This window comes from Plutella xylostella, chromosome 31 (assembly GCF_932276165.1).
Source record: "Plutella xylostella chromosome 31, ilPluXylo3.1, whole genome shotgun sequence".
NCBI classification, from domain to species: domain Eukaryota; kingdom Metazoa; phylum Arthropoda; class Insecta; order Lepidoptera; family Plutellidae; genus Plutella; species Plutella xylostella.
In genome coordinates, this window is record NC_064011.1 from 6,117,575 (window position 1) to 6,138,829 (window position 21,255).

A 21,255-nucleotide genomic window follows, 5' to 3' on the forward strand; every position below is an offset into this window, starting at 1 on the left:
ATTGCAATTTGGTATACATAATGGTCTAGACCCTGAGAAAGAACATACTTACTTACTTATTCCCAATCTCCGCTGGGGAGCAAAGGGCCGAAGTGAAGCGCCGCCATTCTTTACGATCTTGGGCCAGCTCAGAGACATCCGCCCAAGACATCCCCGCTCCCCGTTATTTATTTATTATTACATATTTATTTATTCCTTTGGGACGTCTTCAGTACGCCTTAGAACGTGTCCTATCCATCTCCATTTGCGTTCTTTTACGGTTTCTGCTACAGGTTTTTGATGTGTTCTGCGCCAAAGTTCCTCGTTGGAGACAAAGTCAAACCAACGGATCCCTAGGATACTGCGTAAGCATCTGTTTACGAAAACCTGTAGCTTGTTCGTGGTTTGAACCGTTTCCTTCCAAGTTTCGCAACCGTAGAGGAGAACGGTCTTTACGCACGCGTTGAACAGGCGGATCTTGGTTTGGAGACGGAATGCGGAAGACCTCCACACTGGGCTTAACATGGCAAAAGCTCCACGGGCTTTGTTGATGCGGTTGCCGATATCCTCGTCAGTTCCACCATTTGGTGTGATTTTGCTTCCCAGGTAGGTGAAGGTGTCAACATCTTCAATTGATTGGCCGTTGATTTTAAATGGAGTACGGTCCGCAGTCATTACTCGCATTGACTTTGTCTTTTCTCTGTTGACATGCATGCCCACTCGGTTACCCAAATGGACGAGGTCATTGAGTTTCCTTTGCATATCAGCGCTATTTTCGGAGAAAAGACAAAGATCGTCCGCAAAAGCGAGATACTCCAGAGATGTTCCATCGGACCAATCTAAACCTCCTTTGCCATTCTGCTCCATCATATCCAAAATTACTTCGGTAATCATGATGAAGAGTAGTGGGGATAACATGCAGCCCTGCTTGACGCCAATATTGGGTCTTATTGGTTCGCTCAGCTTCCCTTCGTGGATTACTTGGCAAGTGTAGCCATTGTAGGCTTCTTTAATAAGGTTTCGCATTTTATTCGGAACGTGAAAATATTTCAGCGTATCCCATATCGCTGACTGGTGTACCCTATCAAAGGCCTTCTCAAAATCCACAAATGTCAGGAAAAGGGCCTTTTGCCACTCTGTTGATGCTTCCAGAATTATGCGGAGTGTGTTGATTTGGTCCGTGCAATTTCTTCCCCTGCGGAATCCTGCCTGTTCACTCCTAAGATGTTCATCTACCCGGTTTTGGATTCTGTAGAGGATGATGGCATTCAGTATCTTGGACACTATAGGCAGTAGTGTGATCCCTCGCCAGTTTCTGCAGTCACTTAGGTCACCCTTCTTTGGGAGTTTAACGATTGCCCCCTTCTTCCACTCCTCGGGTATCTTCTCTGTCTCCCAAATCTTTTCGAGGACTGGTTTCAGGATGCCTACTGTTGCAAGCGGATCGGCTTTGAGCATTTCCGCTGAAATATTATCGAGTCCTGGTGCCTTGTGACTCTTGAGCTTCTTTACCGCAGCTAATATTTCAGCTATGGAAGGTGGACTAGCGTCGAAGTCTATATTTTGAGTGTGCCTCGCGCAGTTCAGCTCGGCTTCCACCCCATCGTGTTGGTCGACTCTGAGTAACTCCTGAAAGTACTCCTTCCATCTTCGCAATACTTCGCCAGGCTCACACAGTAGCTTTCCTGTCTTATCTTTAACAGGGCGAGAGGGTTTTCTTGGTTTCCGCGTGATTTCTTTTATGACTTGGTAGAGTGTACGGGTATCTCCCTTGTACGCTGCATCTTCGGCTTTTCTAGCCAAGTCATCTCCCCACTTTCTTTTATCACGTCGTACTCCCCGTTTCGATTTCTCGATATGGACGAGAGGGCGCCACCGTGCCGTTGTTTACATGGGCTCTGTACTAATTTCTGTTAAATAATTGTTTTTTCGTATAAATCTGTGCCATAAATCCTACAGCGGTAATTCATGAAGAGAATACGCAAAGTAAAACATAAAAAACTGTGAAATAACTAGTGATTACAGTGAAATATTGTGAAATACCGAAGGACACAAACATCTAAATTATCATTGAAAGTGCAACACCTACAAGGATTATTTGTGATCAAAGTTAATTATGGACTTGATTGGACAAACGTATATAAATATTTCTGGTAAATACAGTGCTTTTGAGAATTGATTTTGAAAATATAACCTATATAATGTGGCGAAACGGCTAATCATGATGAATCATATTGACACTTAAAAAATACGAAGAAACGCCACCTAGCCGAAAACGCTGGAACCAAGTCAAAGCCTATCGATTCATTGTATATACAATATCAATCTATGTTAAATCTGCAAGCTCACTACCTCACATCGTAGTGCTGATAATTACCAGTAGAGGGTGCTGAATATAGAAATCACAATGAGTAATATTGAGAAGTTGTTACTGGATATGAAAAGAGATATGGACAGTAAATTCTCCATGATAGAAAATTCTCTAATGAAAATGGAAGACAAAATTACAAAAAATATCAATACGAATATGAATGAAAAATTTGAAAAATTGGCATCTGATATGAATTTGCTGAAAATACAAACAGAAAATCAGGAAAAAAGGTTAGATGAAATAGAAAAGAGATCAGTGCAGAGGAATCTCGTGTTTTTCGGAATATCCGACGAAAATGAACCATACCTCACACTACAAGGTAGAGTTCTGAAACTAATTAAAGAAAGTCTAAAGTTGAACATTGGGGAAACAGAAATTGAATGTATAAGAAGAATTGGGAAATTGGGAAATAAACCCCGACCTCTGGCTGTCACGTTTACTACCTTAGGAGCAAAGATTAGAATTTTGAAAAACAAGAAAATGCTCGACGGTACAAACATATACATCAAACCGGAGTTTCCACAAAAAATTCTAAAAGTTAGAGAAGACCTAAAAAATCAACAAAAACAAGAACTCGAAAAAGGAAATAAGGCGTTTATACGCTACGACAAACTTATAATAACGGAGAAAAACAATAAAATTTCAAACAAAAGGGCACCGTCATCCTCTCCCCAGGGAACACAATATGAATCATCTGAAAAGGAAAAGAGAATAATTAACAAAAAAAGACTGAAGAGTAATAACACCATTACCTCATACTTGCAGACAGAGACACCATCAGATGTAACAACAAAGCTCCCGATTCCTTCATAACATGCGGAGGCCCCCTCCAGCCTCCTTACTTCCCCAAGCCGGTTGGTCACCGTGGGGGATTGCGACCAAAACCCTCCAAACAAAGTAAACGAAAATTCTTATAATCAGGAAGACTTATACATTTGCTCATACAATGTAAAAACTCTTTTAACAAGTGACAAATTAACACAACTACAATATGCTCTACAAAATGTCAAGTGGGATATCATAGGTGTCTCTGAAGTACGCAAGAATGGCTACTGCATTGAAGAATTAGATTGGTGTGTATTTTGCTACACAAGAACCACAAAAGGGCAAAAAGGAGTTGGATTTCTAATAAATAAAAAACACAAAGATAGAATATCTGAATTCATAGAAATATCTGACAGAATAGCAATTTTAAAAATGAATTTCGACAGTGATATCCTTACCATTATACAAGTATATGCCCCAACTTCAACGGCAAAAGAAGAAGAAATCGAAAATTTCTATACAGATCTACGTAGAGCGAGAGGAAAATGCCACAATAATGTTATAATTATCGGTGATTTCAACGCAAAAATTGGTATCCCCGCTCTTAATAAACAATGTTCAAAATTGATTGGGCCTTACGGCTCCGGAGAGCAAAATGAAAGAGGAGATAAATTGATTCAATTTGCCCTTGAACAAGAATTGTCAATTTTAAACACAATGTATAAGAAAAATATTAATCATAGGTGGACCTGGATATCACCAGATGGAAAAACCAAAAACGAGATCGATTACATACTCACAAACATCCAATGTAGAGCAAAGAACTTTGAGGTTATAAACAAAGTTAAATATCCATCAGATCATAGACTGATACGAGGAACATTCTGCCTCACTATGAACAAAAAGAAAGGCAGAAAAAAATACCAATCCAAAAGCAACCTTAAAAAAGACGTAGAGGTGAACACATACGTAGAGACTCTATCACAGAAAATAACACAAATGTCTCTTAATAATGATACGTCGGTTCAACTTTTCTACAATAAATTAGAAACCACCATAGTAGAGAGCGTCGTTCAAGCCAAACAAATTAAAAATACAAACCAAAAGAACTGTTTTCAATTAAGCAATGAAACCAAGGCAATGATAACACGAAGACATAATCTACACATGAAGAAACCTCTTGATAAACACGAAAAAGTGGAACTAAGAAACCTGTACAAACAAATTAATAAAAAGATTAAGGAAGAACATAAACTCTACCGAATTAATATATATAAGGAATGCCTAATAACGCACAAAAGCATTAAAAGAGGACATAAAAGGTTAACAACTTCGAAAGAATGGATACCAAGGCTAAAAGGAAAAGATGGAAGCTCAGAAAAAAGACAAGATATCATACAAATAGCAACAGACTACTATAAACAACTATACGAGAAAAATCAACATGATCAGCAAGTACTAGATGTAGAGACATATCCAAAAAAGTCGGGACTCATAACACCATTCACGCTTAAAGAAGTTGTTTTGGCTATAAGAGACCTGAAAAACGAAAAAAGCCCGGGTCCCGATGACATCATAAATGAGGCACTAAAAATCGGAGAAACTGTACTGGCTGGAGCATTTTGCAAACTTTTCAATATGATATTACTTAGTACAGAAACACCTTCACAGTGGAGCCAATCCGACATAATACTTATTTACAAAAAGGGAGATCCAAGCAACATTTCGAACTACAGACCAATCAGCTTAATGCCAAGCACCTATAAGCTATTTTCCAAATGCATTCTGAAAAGAATATCGAAAACCATAGATCAATGTCAACCTATCGAACAAGCAGGATTTCGAAGTGGCTATTCTACTATAGATCATATTCACGTAGTAAGCATATTAATAGAAAGATACAAAGAATACAACACACCACTCTACATTGCATTTGTCGATTACAGAAAGGCATTCGACTCTCTGTCACACGATGCTATCTGGGCTGCGTTAGAACATCATGGAATAGATAACACTTACATTAAAATATTGAAAAACATCTATAAAAATTGCCAGAGTAAAGTAAGACTAGAGAAGTCTGGGCCAAGCTTCAGTATAGACAGAGGAGTCAGACAAGGGGACCCATTATCACCAAAGCTGTTCATAGCAGTGCTCGAGCTGGTCATGAGAAAGGTCCTGGTCCACTGGCAAACAAAGGGAGTAAAAATAAACCAAAACCGGCTTACTCACCTCAGATTCGCCGACGATATAGTATTGTTTGCAAAATCCGCTAAAGACCTTGAATTGATGATCCAGACCCTTCATAACGAAAGCAAGAAAGTGGGACTCCTGATGAATCTTGATAAGACAAAGCTGCTAACAAACCACACGAAGCAAGCAGTACAGGTGGACTCGAATACTATCGAGTATGTTGAAGAATATCTCTACCTTGGGAAAATGGTATCTTTTAGAGAAGTAGATAAAGAAGAGATCAACAGACGCATACAGATAGCATGGAGAAAGTTCTGGTCCCTAAAAGAAGTGCTGAAGGGCAACCTACCGATGCAACTGAAAAAGACTGTAATGGATACGTGTATCCTTCCATCACTGACGTACGGTTGTCAGGCGTGGACCATTACCCAAGAAAGTGCAAAGAAACTCGCCACCTGCCAAAGATCAATGGAACGCAGCATCCTTAGAATACGTCTCAAAGACAAAATAAGGAATGTAGAGATTCGTGACAAAACTAAAATAACGGATGTCTTGCATCACATTACAAAAATGAAATGGAAGTGGGCTGGACATGTGGCACGCATAGATGACGACAGATGGACAAGGAGAGTCACAGTGTGGAGAGGCCCAGAAGGTGGCCAGCGTAAGAAAGGGCGACCTCACAAGCGATGGGCTGACGATATCGTGGCGGTTGCGGGCAAAGAATGGCTCACGAAGGCAAGAGACCGGGAAGCATGGCACAGTTGGAGGAGGCCTACACCCGAAAGGGCGCGTAACAACTACCTATATTTAATTTAGATTTAAATAGAACTAACTCTTAATTTTAAGTTACTACTAACACAACAATTTAAGCACTACTTTTTTGTATGTTTCTTTCTAAGTTACGCAATAAAGGCTATTTTAATTTTAATTTAATTTAACTCCCCGTTTCACTTTTCTCTCCATGTCCCTGTACTGCGCCGCAGACGTGTTCCCGTGCAGCAGAGATTTGGCTTCTTTTCGCGCATCTATCAGTTGCCATGTTTCAGCTGTGATCCAAGGTTTGGTAGTTTTCCTTGTGGTGCCAAGAATGCTGTGTCCGGCTTCGAGATATCCCTCCTTGACCTTGCCCCACATAACATCTAGAGAATCCTCCTCATCGAAGTTGAGGTTCCTTAGATTTTCTCGCACCGCTTCGCCGAATCGTTCCCGGGTCTCATCATCCTGAAGTTTCGCTACATCATATCTTCTGGGTTGAGTTTCAACTCTTCTATGAACAGCGGCAAGCTTCAGTCTGATTTTGCCCACTACTAGATGGTGGTCACTGCCAACGTCAGCCCCTCTCTTGTTCCGTACATCTAGTAGTGAGCTCCTCCAGGTCTTGCTGATCGTGATGTGGTCGATCTGGTTCTGTGTGCGTCCGTCTGGTGATACCCAAGTTACCTTGTGGCACTCCTTGTGAGGAAACAAGGTTCCACCGATGACTAGGCCATGCATCCCGCAAGTTTCAATGAAACGCTCGCCATTGTCATTCATGGTTCCAACACCGTGTTTCCCCATGATCATTTCTAAGCTTCTATTCTGGCTCCCTACTTTGGCATTTAAGTCTCCCATCAGTACTACAATGTCTTTCCTCTTTATTTCGCGAAGGGTCTCGTCGAGTTGCAGGTAGAAGTGGTCTTTCTTTTCGCACTCAGTATCTTCTGTTGGGGCGTAGCATTGTATAATGGAGACATTCCTAGCTCTTGTTTTGAAAGCGCGGTAAGTATACGCTCGTTGATTGGTTTCCAGTTGAGAAGGCACTGCTTTGCAGACTTGTTTAGGAGAAGGGCTACTCCATATTCGTGCTTATCCTCTTCATTTGGTTTTCTAGAGTATAGCAGGGTATAGCCATCACCCACTGTTTCTTCACCAAAACCATTCCAACGAGCTTCGCTGATGCCGAGAATGTCAAGACTGTACCGTCTGGCCTCCCGAAGAACTTCTTCAAGTTTTCCATCTCTGTGCATTGTCCTAACATTCCAGCATCCAATTCGGGTGTCCGTTTTCATGCCAAAGGTCGTCGTTTTTTTAGCGGTCCGGTTTTTTTCTTCGTCTTCGGTTTCTGTGATAATGGTGTTTCAGGTAGATGAGTTATCAGCCCGTCGTACCCTAGTCTATTAGTGGGGCTGCCACCTCAAAGCCTTAAGACCGGCTCGGTTTAGTACGGGTAACCTTCCCTGTGAGTAGATCCTGTTTTAAGGCGCAGGATACTCGCCCTAGAAAGAACATAGGTTACCTTTTATTCCGGAATTCCAACGGGAAAACTTTTTAAGGCGAAGCGAAGCTCGCGGGAACAGCTAGTAGAATATAAATAAGTAGAATTGACTACGCCCGTGAGTCTCAATAAATGTTATTGTGAAACATACACAATTTGAAAACCTTTAGTAATCATGTCTCCCAAGATTCATATCTCACGTATATCGTAATAGCGATACCCAAGAACAATAGATTTAGGGATCCGTAGGCGCGATGTAGGATGAGCCAAGGTTCCGTACTTTCGCCACCTGACTAATATTCACTTGTTGAGTGTGGGACTGCTAATGTATGCAGAATCGTCGTTGAGGATTTAGGATGCCTATTAGTGAATTAGTGATAAGCGTGGGAGGCCCTCAGAGTCGATGAACTGGCAACTTAGTCAGTGTAGAGTGTATTCTTACTTGTATAGTAGCTTTGTTAATTAAGCAGCTACCGTATAAACAACAATGATAAATTATAACAATAATTATAAATTAAAGAAAGGGGAGCCCTATGTCCAGCAGAAACTTTTTACGTTTTCAGTGAAGTTCTTTTTTCATCGTGAGTTTTTTAAATTTCAGTAAGACGTGTTAAGACTCTCTACTACAGGGAAACTAACACTCTGTATAGGTAAGAAAAGAAAGAAAGAAAGAAAGAAACATTTATTTGACGCACTGAACAATAAAAACAGAAACTAAAAGAACAAAAGAATACTACAAAAAATATAGGTACATACATAGATATGCCAACAACAACAACCCACATAACTGCAACAATAATAAAGCCTATTAATCCGAACCTCCGTAGAACATAAACAATGATACAGTAACTATAAGGTCGAGTGCACACTACGCACTTTCCCTGCACGCGTCGCGACCAGTGTAATTGCACCTTTATAGTAAGGAAAGGGATATTTTAACGTCATATAAACGCTCACGCTGCGCCTTAGATTAACAATATGCGAATAAGATTGTGTGTCTCATATAAAAACAAAGCAAAAAACTGTCGGCATTTTGTTTAGGCCTGGGTCTCCTATTCACGCCGCAAGTCGCGTCCAGCGTCACGCCGTAGGCCGCGTCACGATGCTCACTATAGAAATGTACTGATGCGGTCTCCCTCACACGCCGACGTTGGCGCGTAGACGTAGTGAGTATCGTGACGCGGCCTACGGCGGTGACACTTGACGCGACCTACGGAGTAAATAGGAGACCCAGGCCTTACACTGACACTGCATCTAGTTCGTACTAAAGTTTCGTTGACTCCCATGGTGGGTAGGCAGAGGTGCATTTCTGCTAATGTTGCCCGTATTTTGACGTGCTTTTATTTGTCACTACAAAATCAAAGAATAACATAAAAGAACGTCAAAAAGTACCACCTCAACATGTGCTGTTGACAGTTAGGCCCGGGTCTCCTATTTACTCCGTAGGTCGCGTCAAGTGTCACCGCCGTAGGCCGCGTCACAATGTTCACTACTTCTACGCGCCAACGTCGGCGTGTGAGGGAGACCGCATCAGTACATTTCTATAGTGAGCATCGTGACGCGGCCTACGGCGTGACGCTGGACGCGACCTACGGCGTAAATAGGAGACCAAGGCCTAAGACCACAGCGCTGGTTTATAGTGGCCCTTATATCGTTAGTGTTGTGATTTAGTCAGAACTAGCTGTGCCCGCGCGCTTCACTTCGCCTTAAGAAGTTTTCCCGTGGGAATTCCGGGATAAAAAGTGGCCTATGTTCTTTCCCAGGGTCTAGACCCTATGTATACCCAATTTCATTCAAATCCGTTCAGTAGTTTTGGCGTGAAAGAGTAACAGACAGACAGACAGACACAGTTACTTTCGCATTTATAATATTAGTTAGGATGTTTGATAGTGTAGTATCAAGGACATAGTTAATAGGTACTACAGGGTATTACAAAATGGTATACTTTTACGAAGGGGTGACTCAGCTAGTCTTTCTAAACAAATTGTGTTATAATACATTAGAAAATTCATCTTCTTATGATATTAGTCATTTCTTTCATAGTAGTCACTTGACCAACAAGATTTTCATGGCAAAACGTTTATAATTTTTCGAATTTTCAAAAGTTGTAGAACAAAACTTGCTCAGAATTAAATAACCTTCTATCTACTTATACGCTTTTTAACCTTCTGATTTGTGACCAATGAATGATAATTACTATACTACAATGTGTTGTTTTTCGAACCCGACAAACTTTAAGTAGTGATACGGTTTTGGTATCATTGTTTAGCTTATTTCAAATATATAAAAATACTAATTTTAAATAAATAGGTACATAAAAATACCATAAAAGGGGGGCGATTTTCAAAGTTATTCAAATAAATGTAAATTTTTGCTGTTTTTTTTTGTGTAAAAAAACTAGATTAGGTGCTTGTAACTTATTTTATGTAACTTTTTAGCAGTTGTGGATATTTTTATTCGATAGAAATGACTTTTTGCGTATAAAAGCATTTTATTTCATGTCCGTAAGCCGTTGGAATCTCGAGATATGTTTTTTTATGAAAACTAAGGATCTAAAACTTTAAAATGGCCGCCATTTCTAGAATAATGAGATTTGACCCCACATATGGGGGTGTTTTCTCGATCAAATCACTCGTAGAATACACCCTTAAAGTTTGTCGGGTTCGAAAAACAACATGTTGTATAACAGTCACTGCAGACTAAATAAGGACACATGCTGTATTAATTGAGAGCACAGTTCGTCGCAAAAACGCATTAATCTATTTTAATTCCCCGCCGATGCTATCGGGAGCCCAGTTTTTCCACCAATCAGCGGAAATTGCCCACACGAGGTCACACGTGGTATAGGGATCCGCGGTGGAAAGGATTAGCCAGAAATTAAGTCAAAGTCAAAGTCAAATTTTTTTATTCATCGTACAAATAACTATAAAATTTTCTGATGAACGTCAATTTTTACAAATTACTCTCCGTTCGGATAAGGGGGGGCTCTTTCTGTCTAAGGAGAAGAACGGAGGCAAGAAACTCCTGAGCCATCTTTTCAAAAAAAGACTTAAAACTAGTTGGTATACAATACTTAAAGGAAAAACTACCTTTTGTTGATGATGTGATAAATAAATTAGTGTTCTAAATAATAATTATGTGATAAGGGTAATTTAACATTAGATAATTTACCAAAGTTATAAAGGAAAGAACAAAAAATTACACTTTATTCAAATACAATTTATTAACAGACAACAGTTTTAGAAAAGTTCTTAGGTACTGAAAAATAAGATGTTTTCAAAGATTTAGTATGTATGCAGGTATGCATAAAAGTAATTACTTAAAAGATATAAGAGACTGAAAAATATTAAAAAAAACTTGTCACTGGTATTAAGTTAGCTTTGTTGGACTACTTTATTTGGAAATCATCGGAACCCAATATAAATATTCGGCATCCATTACCTATGAGTTCAACTTCTGAAGGAGGAGGCAGTGTCATTTGTCAGCGATATAATGGGGAACTGCCACCAAATTCCGTCATTAGTAGATTCCCACAATTAGCATTTTTTTGTAATTAACTATGATACCATATGGAAGATAATGCTTTAAGCATTAAGTTCGCCTATGTACAAATTATTTTATGTGCAATAAAGAATTTAATAATAATAATATCACGCTTTCAATGTCTAAGGTTCTACAGAATCTTGACATCCGAGAAATAGACGTTAAAAGGGCCATCAAATACAAAAAACCCTTTTAGGGTTCCGTACCCAATCGGTGAGAATAATCATAACTAAATGTTTAAAACTAGTATTTAAGGCGGCCAGACATAATATACTCGAACCGTTATATAAAATTGTACGGAACCCTTCGACCCCGAGAAGAAGCTTCATTCAAAGACAGACAACGACGTTCACCAAACACTTTTAATAATCCTATAAATTTTATAAACGCGTTACATTATATCTGTTACTCTTCCACCTATCCGTATCGTACTTATCAAATCAATCGGATTTCCATAAATGTATAGAAAAAGAGCGTCGGTAATGCCGATGAAGGGCGCACTTGTGTGCATTTATACAAAGAATACTGAATACGATGCGTCCGTTGTCGAAACGCGTGCGTACTCACACGGAAAAACGGCTGGACCAATTTTCTCGCAGGCAACAGCTGTGTACCATATGGTAGCTCTCTCTCTCTCTCTCAGCCTTCCGTAGTCCACTGTTGGACATAGGCCTCTCCTAACGATCGCCACCCCAAACGGTCACCCGCCATCTGCATCCAGCGGCTTCCCGCTACCTTCCGCAGATCATCAGACCAACGGGTTGGGGGGCGACCGACAAGCCGTTTGCCGACACGGGGTCTCCACTCCAGAACCTTTCTACTCCAGCGGTCGTCGGCTCTGCGGGCTACGTGGCCAGCCCATTGCCATTTCAGCGTGCTAATCCTTTTGGCTATGTCGGTAACTTTAGTTCTCCTGCGGATTTCTTCATTACGAATCCTATCTCGCAGGGACACGCCTAACATAGCCCTTTCCATAGCACGCTGAGCAACTCTGAGCTTGTGGATAAGCCCTTTGGTGAAGCACCACGTCTCGGCTCCGTAAGTCATCACTGGCAACACGCACTGATTGAAAACTTTTGTTTTCAGACACTGAGGTATGTTTTCAGTGAAGATGTGTCGTAATTTCCCGAACGCTGCCCATCCGAGTTGGATTCTACGAGCTACCTCTTTATCGAAGTTGGATTTACCTAATCGGATCACTTGTCCTAGGTAGGGATACTGATCAACAACTTCGATGGTGACACCTCCTACAGTTACGGGCGATGATGAAACATGTTCGTTCGACATGACCTTTGTCTTGTCCATGTTCATTTTCAGCCCAACTTGTTTAGAGGCATCATTGAGGTCTGTGAGCATTTCGCCCAACTCCTCCAGCGTTTCCGCCATAATAACTATGTCATCAGCAAATCGTAGATGAGAGATATATTCGCCATTGACGTTAATGCCCAGTCTTTTCCACTCTACAAGCTTAAAAACATCTTCCAGTGCACAGGTGAACAGTTTCGGAGAAATAACATCTCCCTGTCTCACGCCCCTTTGCAACTGGATCGGTTTTGTGCTATGTTCGTGTAATCGAACTGACATTGTGGCAGCATTGTACATACATCTCAACACCTCGATATAGCGATAGTCTATATGGCACCGCTGAAGGGATTGAAGCATCGCCCAGAGCTCAATAGAATCAAAGGCTTTCTCATAGTCCACAAACGCTAGACATAAAGGTAGATTATACTCCTCGGTCTTCTGTATAACCTGCCGAAGCGTGTGTATGTGATCTATGGTACTATAGCCTTTTCGGAACCCGGCTTGTTCGGGTGGCTGGAAGTCGTCGAGTCTTTGCTCGAGCTATATGGTAGCTATATTAATAAAACTAGGTACCTCTCAAAGTGACACAACTAACCCCATCTCTCCATTCCAGCGCCGCGCCCACGTCGAAGCGGAAACGCGAGTCTTCGTTCGCGATCCTCGCCGAGCGCCCCGCCAGCCCCTGCTCGCTGCCCTGCACTGACACTGCCTCCACCACCACACGTAAGGGTTAACAGTACTGTTCAGGATCATCTTCAGGTCATAAACTTTCACAGGAGGTAGTGCTCTCCTAAGAAGCGCCACAACACCGACACTGCTTCCACTATCACTCCTAAGTGTATTCAGGCTCTATCTCTGGTGTTATACGTCTATTTTTGGACGTAGGCCTCTCCTTAGTAGCGAAACTACATTCACAAGTCTTGGCCTTCCTAATCCAGCCAGTAGAAGCTACTAGTCCTAGCGAGAAATCGGAGGGCTGGAAAGCATCCCACGCTCCGCTTACTTTACTCATTTACCCCGAATCATTTGGCGGAATTTGAACATACTCTACAACATAGGGTTTGTCACCGTGGATGACCATAACGCAATTATTAGAAATCTGTTAAAAACCAAAATCCTCTCTTCCTAGGCCGCAGCAGAGTCTACCCAGCAACCCGCACGACACCCCAAACTGCCGTGAACTCGCGAGCCAACTCACCCGTGAGGCGACGACGAACCTCCTCTCTGTCCAGAATCGACAACATGGCCGACACCGCCACCCTCCCACCCCCCATGCATACCCTCCTGCTCTCCAGGCCCCACTCCCCGCCGTCTCCCAGAGACTTTGTCAGAGAGAACATCGAAGAGGTAAGAGAGCTAAGCGAGTTCAACAGAGAAATGCATGAAGCAGAAGCAGAACAAAAGAGACTTGAAGAAGAAGAGGCGTTGCTCAAAGAAATGGGGCTTCTAGATAAGAACGCTAAGCTTGAAGGCAGAAGAAGTGTTACAGGGTCGAAGTGCAACTCCAGGAATGCGTCAAGGAGTAATTCTCCGGGTAAAATTAAGTTGAGATCGAGATCGAATTCACCGTCGACGATATTACATTACGAGATTATTCCGCCGAGTAAAAGAGATTATGTGAACGGTGATGATGCTGTGTCTAAGCCTGTGGTGCACAACTCTCGGATGAGGTCAGTGTCAAGGTCACAGCCGCAGTCGAACAATGTCAGTCCGAAACACTCCAAAATACCGAAGCGGCAGAGTTCCGTTTCGCCCACAAGGGAGGGAAGCCGATGGGAGCCTAAACGACCGGTGGAGAACAAATTGAACAAAAATCAAAGGTTCATTTCTAACAGCACTAGCAGCATCAACGAAGCGGCGAGGATAGGTGACGCTGCCAACAAACGAGGCATGAGCAAAAGCCAGCAACATTTAAACATATCCCCTGCCCACATCAGAGGTAAGCCCCCAATATCTCCCGGCAGAGGTGGTCCTCCGCCTTCTAACAGAGCCATCAACGCCAAAAGGCTGTCACCAATAGTCGGTACACCGAACAAGAGCCCTGTGGACGGCTCCAAGCCTGGATCAGCTCGGACTCCCACAAAAACCTCGCCGAATGCAAGCAAGCCTGTGAAGACGGCTGGCAGCACGCCTGCTACCTCTAGATTGAATTCTAGACAGCCTAGCAGACCGGCCAGCCGGGACCCCAGCCCAGAGAAAGGGAATAGACCATCGATGAGAGGCACGGCGAGGCTTCTGTCAAGAGTTCCGAGCACCAAGGCTGGACAGAACCAAGACGGCAGCATTAACCGATCAGAAAGCATGAAAAGCTTGAATGACGAAAAATCACCAATCAAACGAAGGGATTTGCGGGATAAGACGATGGGGATGTCAGCGGTAAACACTTTTATGCAAGGAAAGAAAGCACCGGTGCCAGCCAAACGGGGAGATATGAGGAATAAGACGTTAGGTATATCAACGATGAATTCGTTCATGCAAGGAAAGAAAGCTCCACTGCCACCGAAGAATAACAGGGATATGAAAAATAAGACATTGGGTATATCGACAATGAACTCCTTTATGCAAGGGAAAAAGACGCAGGACAAAGCGCCGCTAATAAAGAATAACAGTAAAAAAGAGTTGAGGAACTCAACAATGTCTTCCATAGCTTCTTTGAACACTTTGATGAAAGGCCAGAAGCCACAAGAAAAATCTCCCGAATTAACAAAGAAGAACAGTAAAGTTGACTTAAAAGAGAAGTCAATGTCACTGAGCAGTGTCAATTCCTTTATGCAAGGAGTAAAAAAAGATGATGCAAAAACCTCAGAACCTCCCAAATCTGCTGCTAAAAAGGAAACAAAAGATGCAGAAACAAAATACTCGTCTACTGAAAGCAGCACAGACGAAATCATGAAGCAAGATATACACACACAAGTGGACAATACTATCACAAATGAGAAAGGTGAACTTGTGATTTTAACGAAGAAAAGTATAGTTTCTATGACCACTGCAGCAATAACTGCACAGCCCCTAGAGATAGTAACTACTGTTACCAACCAACTGCCTACGTCTTTAGAAAAGGCAAGAGAAAAGGGAATGTTTGAAAGGCACAGTTCCAGAGACTCCATTTTGGGAAAAGACACCAAAGCTAAGGAAGAAGAAGTTAAGCCTGCCGCAAAAGAAGAATCAAAACCACTTGTAGAAGAGAAAAAGGGGACAGCAGATGAAAAGAAAAAAGAGTCTGCTGAAGAAAAGAAAAACGAACCAACAGAAGAAAAGAAAAGAGACTCAGCGAAACCTGTAAAAGACGTTAAAGATATGGCAAGACTAACCACAATATTCACCGATGACAGTGTCAAACTAAAGCCACTACAACCACCTTACAACAATCCGCAAGTTGAAAAAGTTAAACAAAAAATAGACGACATTCTACGCTCTCCAGAAGTTTCCCCACAAAATATTCTAGCTTCAGCGGCAGCCGAACCTGCACCTAGCAAATCTAAATTTAAAAGCATGGCATCCAAATCCGGACCTAAAACTGACATGACAGCAAAACTAATGGACATGAAATCCTTAGTCGCAAAACAAATAGAAAAAGAGGAAGAGGCAGAAATGAGAACAGAAGCGACCAAAATAGTCGACAGCATCATAACACCAGTTGAAGAACCGAAACCCGCGACCACAGATTCAAAGAAAGAAGAAGTAAAAACCATAGAGCCAGTAGTGACAGTTGTTAATGAGAAAAAAACAAACGGACCAAAGAAGGATTTATTAAAGGCGATGACAGCGGCGGCGGTGGTGAAACAGGAAGCGGAAGTCGAGGTTCAAAGTTCGAACGTTTCGACGCCGGTTGACAAGATGGAGGTGCAAAACAAGATGGCGGATGGAGCGTCGGAGGCGTCCGCTACCAGCAATGGAGGGTGAGTTTTAGAATCTTAATATGATAAAGTTTTTTACACCCGTAGGTACGTGAAAATAGGCGTGTTAGGCATGGTTTCCACCAAAGCGGAGAAGAGAGGGGAGATGTCTTATTTTTCTTCGTTTGATCCATTTCCACCGAAGCTAACGAAATAACGAAATCTGATTGGTTATTCAAAACACATCTCCTCTCGTCCCCTCTCCTCTTCGCTTTGGTGGAAACCGGGCCTTATGGGTTTAATTACAAGTGTTGTAACTAGCAGTTATGATAGTAACTACAGCGCTGATTGTACAAAAAAAAAGACAAACCAATTCCTTTTTTCGACGTTGGTTGAAATGAAATGAAATCGTTCATTGAAAACTAACGGGTTGTATATCATACTATACCTCCTAATATGAGTGTACCCGGAAATGTATTTTCATACATAACCTTTAAATTACTTACATTTATTCTATACACACTACTTCCTATTGCTCGGCTAACAGAAGCAGCTTCCCAGTTCAGTCCCTAGGTAGTTTCTGTTTATTAATTAGATTTCACTTTTATACCTCTAACACCCAGGAGTATTAAAATTATGCGTTCTATTATTAGCTACGTCTACGCAGTACGAATCGTAGCCTTACGCATTATTAAACTTACTCGTTGTTAACATCCTTGTTAAGTGGAAGAAGTTCAACTTTTATATGAAACCATTTGTGGTGCAAATAATAAGTACAGGATGTTCCTAAGTGGGAAGTAAGTATAGTACTTATTCAGCTCAACATTCTTAAAAACTTTTTGTTCTACGAGTTGACTTTCCATTTTCTAACCCCCTGTATATGTAGACATGTGCAAGAAGACACTTCTCTATGTTTTCAAGGAATTACAGGCTGCCTATTTGGTGTCTTCCTGAATACTGCATTTCGTGTAGACTACACTAATGTTCATTCTAGGAAAGCAGCTTAATTAATTACTCTCATTAAAGCGTCGTATTAGACCTAGATTTATGTGTTTATAACATAACCCCATCACCCTGCACGCTAGTCTAGACCAATCGATGGGATACCTAGGCTATCAAAAATATAAGGACTGTAATCACATCGTAAACTACAGTAATCGGAATTATTTTCAGTAAGATGACACCTTTCCATACCCTGTTCTATGCCAGGGTATTGAAGTAACGTATGTTTGTTAAAAAACTTGAAAAACAGTTTTTATCTCCCATACCAAATATCCATTTTCTTTCTAAATATTCAGTCCTCGGCCTTCCTCATCCAGCCACTACCGGATAGCCGTTGGTCTAGCGGGGGGGCGTCCCACAGTAAACCTTGTTTACTGAATTGTAATAAAGGAGTTAGTATAGTGTTTGCGTGTCAGGCGTAGCCATTTTATAATAAACTCAACAGACGTTGACGGTTTTAAACACAAAAACTAAGAATTTCAGCTTTTGCTGAAAAATACTGAAATGTTGGATTTCACGTTGAAATTAAATGCTTGCTATTAGCATACAAACAATTCTTACAGGACCTAACTATAGTAATTAGGATATTATGTTAAATTTAATGATACTGTACTTTAAGCCAATTTTGTTGGTGTAGGACTGTAGTAAGTATTTAATTTTATACTTTTAACCCAAGGTTTCAGCATTCATTTCATTCATTTTAACAATCACAAAAAATCGTCGAACAAAAGTTGTTCAGGAATGACTTAACACCCTACCTGTATCCCAATCCATGAAAATTACAAAAAATATATATGAAAATTAATTATGTTTAATTATTGGTAAAGTGACCTAATTCTTAACGAAAGTTCAAATAAATAAAGATCTCCCTATTCGGAAAAAAGGGCTCGTACCTATATCTTAGGGAGCACGAAACTCCAATCCCTTTATTTTAAAACGAAGACTGAAGAATCTGAAGATAGTTCTGTTTTAAACCAGGGTTAAGACTAATGATTTGTATGAAAGCTCTGGACTATAACCCATTCTAAACCAGTACTATATTTAGTCTACGTTTTATAATAAAGGGGCTAGTATCTCCAAACCTAGGCCGAGCGGTCATCTACAGTCTTACAGTTTCAGACTTCAGTATACACATACAGGGTCGGTCATCTACAGTCTTACAGTTCCAGACTTCAGCATACACATACAGGGTGTTCACCCGGTCAGCGTGGCGTGACTGACCCGCTCATTAGCATATCACGTGACCTCGCCGAGTAGAGGTGGCCGGAGACATGTTTCGGCTAAATGGTGGCTTTCGGCCACGGCAACGCGGCTTGCTAATGCTACTTATGATGTTATTCGGCCACAGCGTTCGGATAGTGGTTGCCGGAAACACAATGGCATGTGTAGAAAGGAATATAATTTTATGGTGGAATATGCATCCATATTCTTCACTTTTACAGCTAAAAAATAAGGTATTTAAATGGAAACAATAAAAAATACGATAAACTTTGCTTGTGACTTTATGCACAAGTTATCTAAAGGATCTAGGTAAGACTGCAGAGGGAAGAACAATAGCGTTAGCAATATGTTATGAACCAGATAAATAAACGAATAAATAAAACTAAAATTGCAATGTTAGGTACCTACTGTAGTTGTAAGATAAGTTGTAAGACTTGTTTTTTTAGGTGCGGTCGCCTGCAAAATTGCAATTAATGTTATCAGAAACTACTAAAGTATAGCTTTTTTTTAAGTCAGACATGTGCAGAATATGATAATAAAAATCTTAGCCGAATAATTTAAAGCCGAAACTTTAATTTATGTATTGTTCAGTCTCTATCGATCATACAGTAGCGAACAGTAGACAGACTCCTAGAAGTCTAGGTTGGAAATAGTAGGATTGACATAAATTTTACAACTGAGTAGCATATTGTGCGCTTTGTATAGGACGTAAGGTACCTACACAACCTACTTTAGTACCTAGGTACATCTAGGCCTAAAGTCATTAGGTGCAATATTGCAATAACTGAAGGTGTACCTTTACCATCAGACTAGCAACTAGAGGTAATTGACTTACCTAAAATAAGTAAGTAAGTTGTACTTACCTAAATGATAATTATTTTATGTTGTAGTAAAACGTTCTAATTAGAAAAAAAGCTGAAAATTTGTTCAGATTGAGTCCGCGGGTCACCCCACCCCCTATCACATCACGACCCATTACGTCCCCACTGCTGGGGCACGGGTCTCCTTCCAATGAAGGAAGGGTTTAGGCCTAGTCCACCACGTTGGCCAAGTGCGGGTTGGTGGACCCCAACACAAGCAAGCTTGTGCTGAGAGAGTTGTCGGGTAAGTGGGCAACCCGACTGTCAGATGTTTTCAAGCCGCCCGAAGGCCTCTGACTAGGCTTAACGACTGCTGCCGAAGCAGCAACCGGGACCCACGGCTTAACGTGCCGTCCGAAGCACGGAAGCGTCCAGAAAAGAACCACTTGAAATCGGTCACCCATCCAATGACTGACCGTGCCAGTTGTTGCTTAACCTCAGTGATCAGCTACGATCACTGAAGTCCGCTCGACTACGGACGCTTCGGACATCCCCTATCGGCTTACTATATTTTGCAACACCCTGTATATATTTTTTAGTTCAGTAACATACTTACATAATGTTATTATGTACTTACTTACACACTATCGTGTTCCTTGCCTTTTTATACCTGTGACTTTTCGGTATAATTCTGAAAGGGGTTGTATTTATTACTTTCATCATAGTTAATTATTATCTTCCCACTTATCTTATAAAGTTATGTGTTGTATGGTATCTTCTACCTACCTACAACTTACCTACTACGAAAGAACAATACGTAACCCCATGAGTTCGACTCAAACTTGCCCTGTTTAATCACCTCGATGCCTATTTCTCGTGAAACCAATTCAATTTTGCGTACAAAGAGAGCGTAATTCAGTGAACCCCCCATCATTTCCGACTAACTTTGTTATCACGTCCACCTAATGTGATTAACTTCCTTTGTGAGGTTTTTTTTACCAATTAGTGGTGTTTCTTCGGAACTACACTACTGTGGAGTGGGTAGTCCGCATTTCGTTAGGCAAAACGGTATGAAAATCCCAAAATCTGAACGATAGTTAGAGTCTGGGTATTATAATGTTTTGTCTGTTTTAGACCCGTTCGTGGCTTGATTGCGTGAAAGAAAATATGAGAGAGTGTGGAGTGAATGATGATATGACAGAGGATAGGGCAAAATGGTGTGACATGACGCACAAAGCCGACCCTAAATAAGGATACGACAAGGAAGAAGAAGTCTGTTTTAGACCTCTTACCTTATAGTCTGTTTGATCAATATTAGCTATCAATAATTCTAATAGCTTTATCCTACCCTATTTTAATGCTTGATACTTTGGTATTTAGGTATCTATTACTTACATGGGTGATGGTTCTTAGAAGTGTGCCTTGAGTGAATTGATTAAAATCGATCCAATTGTTCTAATAGTGCAGAGAAATCAAAACCTAGGTAGTTACCATAACCACACGTCTTATGCAATACTTTATCACCAACTTGGTAGGTACATAACGTAACCTATATACATATACAGCCCAGCCACATACTCAAGTATACCTATGTATGTAGGTACATATAAGCTTAACTAAGTATGTTGGACTTCCTTGCAAGTTCCGGCAAAAGACTGGCGGTACAGTGAAGGCAGAATCTATCTTCAATATACGCTTTGACCAATAGCAGCTGATAGAGGGTTATAGGATAACCTAAGTCGAAAAGGGGTGCCGGGGGTGTCTTTCTTTTTTAAATGTTCTTTCTTTTTTTAATGTTAGTATAAAATCGTTTTTCTTTCTTTAAAAAGTTTTTTGTATTATTTTTAAAATGTTATAGAGTTCATGTTTGTAATAGATTTCTTAGTGAGAATGTCCCAGGAGGTAAATTCACCTAGATAATTTTATTTAATTTATAGAAATCTTACTATGTGTTTGCTTCTGTTTGTTCTCCAATAAACAAAATTA

At 40.9% G+C, this 21,255-nt stretch overlaps 1 protein-coding gene across 1 annotated transcript in view; it reads left to right on the forward strand.

Moving 5' to 3' along the window:
• LOC105381273 (protein stum) overlaps nt 1–21,255 on the forward strand; it is a 61,115-nt gene that overhangs the window by 26,349 nt on the left and 13,511 nt on the right. Inside the window, exons 3-4 of the mRNA XM_038114515.2 lie at nt 13,024–13,133; nt 13,540–16,309. Coding sequence (XP_037970443.2) covers nt 13,024–13,133; nt 13,540–16,309 — 2,880 coding nt within the window. The remainder of the gene's footprint in view (nt 1–13,023; nt 13,134–13,539; nt 16,310–21,255) is intronic.